Source organism: Cryptotermes secundus, unplaced genomic scaffold (genome assembly GCF_002891405.2).
Source record: "Cryptotermes secundus unplaced genomic scaffold, Csec_1.0 scaffold810, whole genome shotgun sequence".
Taxonomy (NCBI): Eukaryota; Metazoa; Arthropoda; class Insecta; order Blattodea; family Kalotermitidae; genus Cryptotermes; species Cryptotermes secundus.
In genome coordinates this window covers 168,780-179,241 of record NW_019731279.1, presented here as the reverse complement: position 1 = coordinate 179,241, position 10,462 = coordinate 168,780, and the positions used below count along the sequence as shown (strand labels likewise).

The following is a 10,462-nucleotide window of genomic DNA, read 5'->3' as shown; positions in this document are numbered from 1 at the left end:
CAAAGGATTAATTTAAATGAAAATTGGGGGACCCAAGGGTGCCACTTTGTCGTGCATCAGAGCTGCGTCCTAGTAGGGTACATTCCTTTTGAAAACGATGGCGAAAATAGTGGATAGGCATATCATGGACACATCCTCTACACCTAAACCAGCATGCCTACCAGACAGGTAAATCTACCAAAAGCGCAATACATAATGTGGTAACATGCATAAGAAGTGTGATTGAACACAAAGATATTGCCTTAGGAGCATTCATTGACATAGAGGGAGCTTTCGATAGAACCTCATTTGATATAATCAAACAGGCCACTGGAAAGCATGGCATAGAGCCAGCAATATGCAGGTGGATCAGTGCTATGCTGGAAAGCAGAACCATAGATGCTACATTATCAGGAGAGACCCCGGGGGCGTCCATGTCTAGGGGGTGTCTGCAGGGGGCCATGCTCTTGCCTCTGCTGTGGAGCCTGGTCGTTGACAATCTACTGTGGGGACTTAATGATGATGAGTATTATACAGTAGGATATGCTGATGACATAGCAATCATCATAAACGGAAAATTCCTTTCGACAGTATCAGAGCCTCTTCAAACAGCTCTGTACATGGTCCAATGATGGTGTGAAAGAACAAGCCTTTCCATCAATCCTAATAAGACGGTAATTATACCGTTTACCAGGAAGATAAATATAAAGGGCCTTAAGGAACCAACCCTCTTCAGTAAGACGATCCAGCTCTCCAGCGATGTCAAGTACCTTGGTCTAGTATTAGACAAGGGACTGACATGGAAAAAGCAGCTGGACAAGGTCATCAATAAAGCCTATAAGGCTTTTTGGACGTGCAGAAGCATGTTTGGTAAAACTTGGGGACTGCAGCCGCACGTTGTGCATTGGATATACACTGCGGTTGTAAGACCCATAATTACATATGGCGCCACAGTATGGTGGCCCAGAGTTAAACTCAAGACAAGCAAGGCAGAACTTAGCAAATTGCAAAGGTTGGCTTGCTTGGGTATCACAGGAGCAATTCAAACAAACATCTCCAACAGCTGCACTGGAGATACTTCTTGGACTCCCCCCATTGCTTATACAGTTGAGGCAGAGGCAAGGGCAGGAATCTACCATATCCAGTGCAATGATCAATGGAAACCTAGATCCGATGGTTTCTGACATGCATACATAACTCAGGACATGAAAAAAGAACCCATATTACAAATGGGGTCTGACAAAATGATACTGAGACATGTATACAAAAAACCCTTCACAGTAGGATTTCCTGACAGGAGTGAATGGGGAGACGGGTTTCAGCCCGATAGAAAACAGGGACTGATCTGGTATACAGATGGTTCCAAGATAAATAAGGGCAGTGGAGCTGGTGTGTTCTGCTATGTCATGAGACAGAAACTTAGGTTCAGCCTTGGGCAGTACACGACAGTATTCCAGGCAGAAGTATATGCCATTCGGGCACGTATTATGGAGAATTTAGATAGGAACTACAGAAATAGGAACATCTACATTCTATCTGACAGCCAAGCTGCACTTAAAGCGCTTGACAGACACCAGATCAACTCAAAACTGGTCTGGGATTTCCACCAAACTCTCATGGAACTGGCCAAACATAACAGGGAACGACTGATATGGGTGCCGGGACATGAGGGTATTGCTGGAAACGAAATAGCAGACCAATTGGCCAAGATTGGAGCTGAACATCCATTCATAGGACGTGAGCCAGCCTGTGGCATCTCTATAGGGGTTGCCAGAAAGGCAATCAAGGACTGGACAAATATGAATCACAAGAAATACTGGGGATCCTTGACTGGACTCAGGCAAGCAAAGAGACTCATATGAGGACCCTCTACTAAAAGAGTGAAGGAACTGTTGAAGTTAAACAGGAACCAGCTACGATGGGTGGCAGGACTACTTACAGGGCACTGTCACCTCAAAGGACACCTCTTCAAACTGGGACTAAGTAACAGTCCCACTTGTGAGAGGTGTCAAGAAGAAAATGAAACTGCCACACATATCCTGTGCAAATGTGAGGCCTTAACTTATTTAAGATTATGTCACTTGGGTGAATATTTTATGGAACTAAGTGACTATTTCAACGTCCCCACATACAAAATCCTGCACTTCATTCGGAGCGCAGCATTTCTGAGGGGATAATCAGAAGGGGAAGCACAATAGATCACTGTGGTCGTGGTGCAAGGGCCAAGAAGGCCCACTCCTTATACATTCATTCATTCATAGTATAGTACGAGTACATTACATTTATTATACATTGCCTTACATATTTAAAGTTTTAGTGTGATTTCAAATGCATTGAACATAAATTATATTTTATAAGTGCATTATCAAGGAAATGGAGGCAGCTCCTAGATGGAATGAAATGGTTTCAAAATTGTATATAATAACCTGAAAAAAGACACAGAAAAAGCGATGGATGATAACAGTAGCTACTTCAGTGGTAATTATTTCATTATATTTTCTACAGAATCTGAACAGATAAATTCATTATGTCATGAAGCATAATAAATCCATTCAGATCATTCACAAATATCCATTAAGAATATAAAAACCTAATTTTGCCTAGCAGTGTGATCAACATTAAATCACTACTAGAATTTATTTTCAGTTATTTGCCATCCACCATGCAGCAATATCAAGATTTAAAATTCATCACTTCACTACATGTTCTAACCTACTCGGCCACCATCAGGTGCATTGAAATTCAGTGGAACCGCTACTCCTTCCATACAACTGCAATTAGTATTTTCGTGTTTACAGTGTTTTTAAATGAAGTCAGTGTAGTTCCTCCTTCTATGCCACATGTATTGTGTTTTATTTTGATGTGCCTATTGCCTATCAAGTGTGCAGTGTAATGTAAATTCTAATACCAACTGCAAGAAGACACTAAGATACAACATTAGATCACCACATATTACAAGCTGCGAGCTGCCCTTATTGGCTAATGAAACTAATCTAAGAACCTTTTCTCTTTCTGACTTCAGTATACTTTTTCATTTGTATTGATTGAGCACTATTCAGGGTACATGATGAGGTACTAATTCCTTCTCTCTAACTGAACAATGTAGTTCAGTAGTTAGGACTTCTGCTTCTTATTCAGGAAGTCCCAGATTCAACTCTTGGCCCAGTGACTGCCTTTCTTGTCCGAGATTTTTATGGGTTTGCACATCCATTCCAAGCAAATGACAGGACAGGAGCTTAAATTATACCATGAACAGTTCATTCCAAATCCTTTGACAATTCAATATTCACTAACCATCCTATCATTCAAACCACATAAGCTGAGTGATTGATAGTGTTGCAAAACAACTGGAGTAATCATTGTTGTGACTTAACAACTCACTTCTACTCTTATGAATCTCCTTACCTTCTCTTCTGTGTTCTTTATGAATGTTTGCCTTGCACATAATACTGGTATCTCTGACATCTCTATATTTTTATGGACATTGTACTTCAAGTTATATGCATCATTGTTGGTAGAGATGTAAGCCTTGCTCAAAAGCTCAGGGTCATGACTTTTGAGGTGTGAGAGCTGTGGTCTTTCCATATCCTGCAATATGTAATGTGCAAATAAGAGTCCCACTGTCTTCTAGATAACCTTTTGAGGGATGAATTTCAGAGTGCCTAAAACAATATCAGAGTTAGTGTTTAATTTAAAAATATTTTCAAAAGTTTCCAGCTGAAAACAAAGTTTTGAAGCATGTTTACTCTAGAGAATACAGAAAGTTGAAATTTACAGATACAGTGATACTCCGTGCAGCATTTATGACTTTGTAGTATGTTTGCACTTAACAGATCATGGAAAGTAGAAAGTGTATGGGTATCTTCATTCTCCATGCAATGCTTATAATCTGAACTCATTGATATGTCATTCCTGTAAAATTATTAATAAAGAAAGAAACTCTGCAATTGTACAAAAATGTTAATATAATTCAAGCAGTGGAAATTAAACATAAGTAATATAGTGGATTTATCCCTATAAGTATTTAAGTGCCACTTAAATTTTTTAATTGTATGGGTCTTAGAAGACCAAGAAGGCTGATGAAGAATATTCTATGTGGGAGTGTTATAATAACACTAGATATTACACACTTCGGTTCCTTTTGCATTTTCTTATTCCTAGGTGGTTTCTGAATTATGTTCATTTTGGAATTCAAAGACAAAAATCCTTCTTCTGTCAGAGGAAAGTGTATTTGTGATATTTATGATGTTAAATCTTAATATGGTGAAATCTCCATTTAAGGCTTTGCCTCATTTAACGTTCAGTTTCAATGATCCGAAGCCAGTCTCACTGTTAAATTTCCTCTAGTATTCATACCCATGCTTCTCAAAGAAACCCCAAGTTTGGACTTCACTGCAGTCTTAAATATTAGGGGATTAATAAAAATATAAGAAGAAACATACCACACGTCAAAGGACATGTCAGATCGAAAAAAAGTAATTTGATTTGTCTCATTCTCGTCCGTCACACTATTAATTACAAAGTAGATAACTTTCAGTCCAGTATGTCATACTGGACTGAAAGTTATCTACTTGCGAAAAAAAGTGTGTACAGAAGGAACTAAACAAGTTGGTGAACAGGATAAGAGACAAATGCAGAAAGAAGTGGTCAATGACAGACTTCCAAAACGTCTTCATTACCCATACAGACCAAGAGGATATAGTGTGGTCACTCGCCACTAATCAGTTCCTTACTTTAGTTACCTTTTTTTTTAACTTAGTTTTGAATTCATTCACAAATATGTGACATGCAGTGTTGCCAAGCAACCTGGTGTCTGTCTTCTGATGCTGAAATTTCTGCCCTTATGTATAAGTGTATCATTTTTCAAGTTTACAAGTTTTCCTGGTTTCATTCATCCACTGGAATTACTTGGAAGATCATAGGGTATATTTTTACAATAAAATATAATGAGCAGTTCCTTATACTTCTGAACAATGTTTTCATATTCTTTCATTACTGTCATATATCTGTGGTATTCATGAATTTAAGACACATATTTTGCCCATGAGCTTTTATGCTTATCTAACAAACCCATACTGAGTAGAGGTTAGGATAGATTAGGTTAGTTATGCATTATTTTACATTATGATTGTGTTCAGTGAAGTCGACATAAATGTAACCCAAATTCTGAAACAAATGTGTTGGTAGATGTTGCTTGTATATGTGTGCCTAGAGTCGTGCCAACTTTTTGCGGATAGAGGGTGTCGCGTGGTTGGCATAACGAATCCCCACAGCAGTTTATTTCGGTAACTAAACTTCGCCAACAAGCGGCAGTCACTCAGTCGGTATAGTTTGCTTGTGGACTAAAATCACGGAGTTTGTGTTGTTTTTTGTTTTGTGCCCAGAGTCGTGAGTATGTGGCCACAATACAGAATTGTTTCAAAGAAGTTAGTGAAGTAAAAAGAATTTAATTCTCTATAGGATTTGAGGTATATCATTGGTTATGAAGAGTAGTATCATCTGGAATATAACGCCATATAGTTTGTGGAAAGTTAACTGATGTTTCAGAGAAACATATTGCTCGACCTTGAAGATAGAGGTAACATGTTCTTACAAAATGACAGTTGACTTTCAAGGAACTATATGGTGTTATAACCTGGAAAACAGTTATCCTCAATTTACGAGTAATTTTCCATTTCTGTGGGGGGTGAAGAGGAAAGGAATGCCAAGTCAATGACTTAAGTCATCATAAAGTAAATTCTTTAAGAGAAATCATTCTTTCAAATTTCCCTTCAATGCCTCAGATGTAGATGCAACTTACACTGAACTGTCAAACTTCTGTTCTGACCTATATACTCTAAATAAATGTTATGTACCGTGGAAAGCTTTTAACTAAAAGGTAACAAATATTATTTGTAGGTTGAGTTTATTATGACATTTTGGAACATTTACAGCATTAAACCCAAAACTCCAGAATCATGATAAAATATCTGCTCTCTGAGTATCATTATATATATGCACAGTGCCAGTGGACTAATTACCGCATGTGTTAATTTCACAGGATGAATGAAGTGGTGCCCAGTGTCACTGGAGGTTGAATAATCAATTTCAAATAACCTGGAGAACTTGTTATATCCTAGCATCTTGCCTTTGCATGAGTTTCCATGGAAACAAACAAAAGGAGTAGTCATGGCAGCAACTGTTTGGTGTTTATGGTGTGTGGTCTCAACACTTTTTTTCAAAGCTCATTAAAAAGAGAAATCTTGGTAAAATATTAGAAGTGAGTCTGGTACATGAATTATCAGGAAGCTGAGTGATCGGCATTCATCATCATCAAAACGTCTATCAACCCATCCTACAAAGTAAATATACAGTTTCCTTATAGATTATCGTATAAAAGACAGCTTATATTTCTTTCAGAACAGACTTTTTGAAATGACCCATTGTCTCAGTGTGTGTATGCACATATGTCTGTGTGTGTTCCTTGTAGTGTTGGAACTAAATTTCCAAACCAGTTCACATTTTTTGCCATGGATGTGAAGCTACACAATGACTTCTCCCTAGTTTCTAGTTCCCATTTAATAAGCACTTTTGATAAAGTTTTTAGCATCTCGTAGATACTAATTGCACTTCCATAAATACTTATGAGGTCTCTCAGAAATGGTTCCTCCTATGATAAATATGAATCCTATATAATATATTTTACGTCTTTAAGGTCTTTGAACAGAGATTATTTTAATTTGAAATATATTTAACTATATAAATATATAAAAGTGCATATATTTCTTGAAATGTTCAGATTTAACAAGCCTGGCAAAAATGTATTATGTTATCAGCATCCTAAACTAAAGAATATCTTAGATAACTTATCTAAACTAACATATTTCAGCTCCCTGTTTCACTATATTCCTTCCACCTATTCCATGAACATGTGGTAAGTTACTGAAACTAGATTCTTCTAGAGGCATTTCCTCCATACCAATTGCCATGTTTTTCTGAGATCATATGGTACCCTTTTTTCATTGAAACACTGATACTTTCATTGTTTCCATCCAAAATTTACACAGGCATTTACCCACATTCCAAACTACATATGCATGTTCATTATAAAGCAGTATTATACAGTATTAGAGGTATGAGAAATGTTGTAAATATTTGCAGTTCCTGAATGCTACATGGACTTAAAACTGAACTAGCAAGCACAATAAAACCTTCATTCAGCTTCATTATTAGTAAATATTATGTTATTCCTAAATATAGTATTAGTAAATGTATTTGAAATAACGGGAAATCTGACTGTATTACATAACATTATCTTCAAGATGTATGAAAAGGGGTATTATTGGATTAATGTATGGTTATCTTTTTACTGCAAAACTTCAAGATGTTGTCTGTTGGTTCTGTAATAAGTGTGGTATGTTTTCAGTAATATTTTGTATACAAAATGTTACTGTATATATTTTACTACCAGAAATTCCAAAGTTACATATAAAATTGAAAAGTCATAAGAAATTTACAGTTGCATGAAGAAAAATAATGGTGCTAAGCATTTCATCACAGACAAAAAATGTTATTACTTTTACTAATGTGAATGTTCCCTGTTTCCAAATGTTTAATTTCTTCATTTCCAACTTTCAGACTATCTTTATCCTCACAATATTTTGGTTTCTTCTTATCTTGGTCATTTTCTGTGATTCACAATTCTTTCCCAGCCTCAGCCTCCCTCTCCCCCTCCCCCTTCATAGTCCTTCCTCTGAGATTTATAGTTTGTTATGTATATATTTTACTACATCTGACTCTTGTTTATGTGGATTTTTTCCTACTCAAGTCTGTCCTTCACAATTCTTTTCTTCATGTTCTGTTTCTTCTAGTTCTTTCTCTATCATTCCTGCTTCATTTATGTAATTTTCTCAAGTGTTACTTTCACCTCTCTTTTCCTTTTTTTTCTACTTTGGACATCAGAGCATGTCCCAGAGACTCAGATTCTTTGTGTGTATGTGTGTGTTTTTATCACACAAAAAAGTTATTAGTAGTTTAAAATTCATAAATTTTATCAAAGCCAGCATCATCTACCTGAGTGGGGCACTTCCTTTGAAGCATCTGACTGGGTCAAGTTTGCTTCCAATCTAATCTGTCTTGAATTTTAGGAACAAGTTCGGCCAGACTGGCATAATTTTAGGTACCAGTTTGACTTAACCCCAGTGAATCATCTCCTGCAGACTCCTGATCTGTGTTCCGGGATACATTTATACGATTATTGTAGTTGGGAATGATAGTTATGACATCTTAAGGCACTGGAAAAAACTTCATTAAAACAAACAGTGATCTGAAACCAGATAGTTTGCATTCACCCACATCGGTTCCCATTTCTAACCTTACTGCATTGTCACCACCTTCTGTTGCAGAGGCTATGTCACTCTACACTTCACAGGAGAGTAGCATGTCAACTTTGGCAGCAGAGCTGCTCAATGAGAATGTGGAAGGTAAGAATGCTTATTGACAGTAACATTCATTAATGATATCATGTAGTAAATAGTCCATTTTATTACAGTTCTTTATATATGATATTCAGATGTTGTATTAACATAGAGTTTCATAAATCCATATATATCCTGAATCTGTTTTGCTTGTTGATTTGTTTTTTGCAGTTTATTTAATGATGCTGTCAGTATCTAGAATATGTAGTATGAACTAATAGGGAGATTTTGAAGAATGTGTTTGCAGCTGGTCATGGCCTAATCATGGTACTATCCTGGAACTTGCCTAGATAGTCTGAGGAAAACGAAAGAAAACAAAAGTCAGGACAGTGATGTCCTAGGCAGAATTCTGAGAACCTCCAAAATACAAGTCTACTGTTACTTCTGCACCAACCTGCTTGGTTTGATTTGTTCTCTTTACATTATGCATTTATTCATTAATTTATAAAACCATATAATATAAAGAGTTGAACATCTGATGTAAAGAGTATTAATATAATGGAGTTTTAAGTAATATATTTAATGAATTTAATTGGGGATTATAATTGTAATATCCACATATTAGGAATCTTGTATCTGTGTAAACTTTTAATATTTTTATTTAGAAGCATGCAAATAATCTCTGAAGATTGCATATTTATTGTCAAAAATGTCATTAAAAACGACCACTCTAATACATCATTAGATGTATTTATTGTTGTGTCAGTTGATAATATAATATTAACACGACATTGTTTCTTACAGAGCTTGCAGATGCAGATCTGATGAAAGCTATAGACCTAATGACTACAGCTAACCACTACCTTGCTTTGGAGAATGAAGTAATAGAAACGTACCTCCAGCGAATGAGTCCAGAACTGCTTACAGGTAAGTTGCATGATGTTAACATTTTATCTTGTCTTTAGATTAACTTCATGAAATCAGTTGTTCTCAGGATATTGTGATTTTGTATCTGATTTTGTAATACATTTCCTTTCATAATTTTGAGGCACTCATGGATATGTATGTACTGTAAATTTGCAGTACATTAGAATAGAATCAGATGAACATAAATTTAAGCATCGTACTTCTAATTTACTACTTTGCACCAGTACAGAGCTAGAAGAGAGTTGAACAAGTTTTGGAGAATATTTAATGGAAGAAATGGGGAGTGAAGTTAATTTTATGAGAAAAAGTTTCTTGATACATCTTCTTCAATAATGTTATTAAGACTGTCAATTCAGAAAATTAAAGAAGGCTAATAAATACTCAGTCACTTCATTAACTGAGCTGTTCCATTTTAAATCGGTGTCATTAAAACTGTTAATTTGTAGATTTGAGTAAATACCAAGAGGGAGTTTACTGTTTAGGAACAAAGGTCTATAATAATCTATCACAACATGTTAACGATATATCGAGTGACACTAAGAAGTTTGAGGTACAATTAAAACAAATTTATATTTACATTCTTTTTATTCTTTACAGGAATATTTTGGTTATAAATCCTTTTAAGATGCGAGTAGCTGTCTTGCTTTACAGTTAAAAGCAGACAAGACTGTCAGTCTGTGTTCTGGTTTTTAGATGCTTATTTCAGATATACACAATCTTTATATCACTGTATACTAGTCTCTATTTCAATTTATAATATAATTAATGTATGTTATACAAAACTCATTAATGACATTGTATTTTAACTACTGAATTTTTAATTAATAGACTTGTATAAAATTGTACAAACTGTATAAGGTTTGCCATTACTTTTACTACTAAAATTAACTTATTTATTATATTGTATATGTTTCATTCATTCATCAGTAATCTGTCAAGATGACAGGTCCACAGTCTCTTCCAAAACAGTTCCTCCACTTGATGCGATCTAGAGCTTTCTCCTTCAAATGAAAATATCCTCTTCTGTCCCCAAGGTCATCCAGAATCTTCTTACATCTTCTTCCTCGTCTTCTGGTCACTTCTATCCGCCCTTCTATCTTTCTTTCAATAACTTCTTTTAGAAGGCAGTTACCGCGTAAGATATGACCAATCCAATTAGC

The 10,462-nt window shown here is 35.8% G+C and overlaps 1 protein-coding gene across 9 annotated transcripts in view; it reads left to right on the top strand.

Annotated features, from left to right (window-relative positions):
* Nucleotides 1-10,462, top strand: part of LOC111866902 (coiled-coil domain-containing protein 113-like) — a 37,422-nt gene that overhangs the window by 11,621 nt on the left and 15,339 nt on the right. For 6 of the 9 annotated variants that reach the window (XM_023856257.2, XM_023856258.2, XM_023856261.2 and 3 more), the window contains exons 2-4: nucleotides 6,020-6,320; nucleotides 8,364-8,441; nucleotides 9,180-9,302. In XM_023856257.2, the coding sequence (XP_023712025.1) occupies nucleotides 8,369-8,441; nucleotides 9,180-9,302 (196 nt within the window). In that variant the 5' untranslated portion in view covers nucleotides 6,020-6,320; nucleotides 8,364-8,368. The other 3 variants (XM_023856262.2, XM_023856263.2, XM_033752465.1) reach the window with 3 other exon arrangements.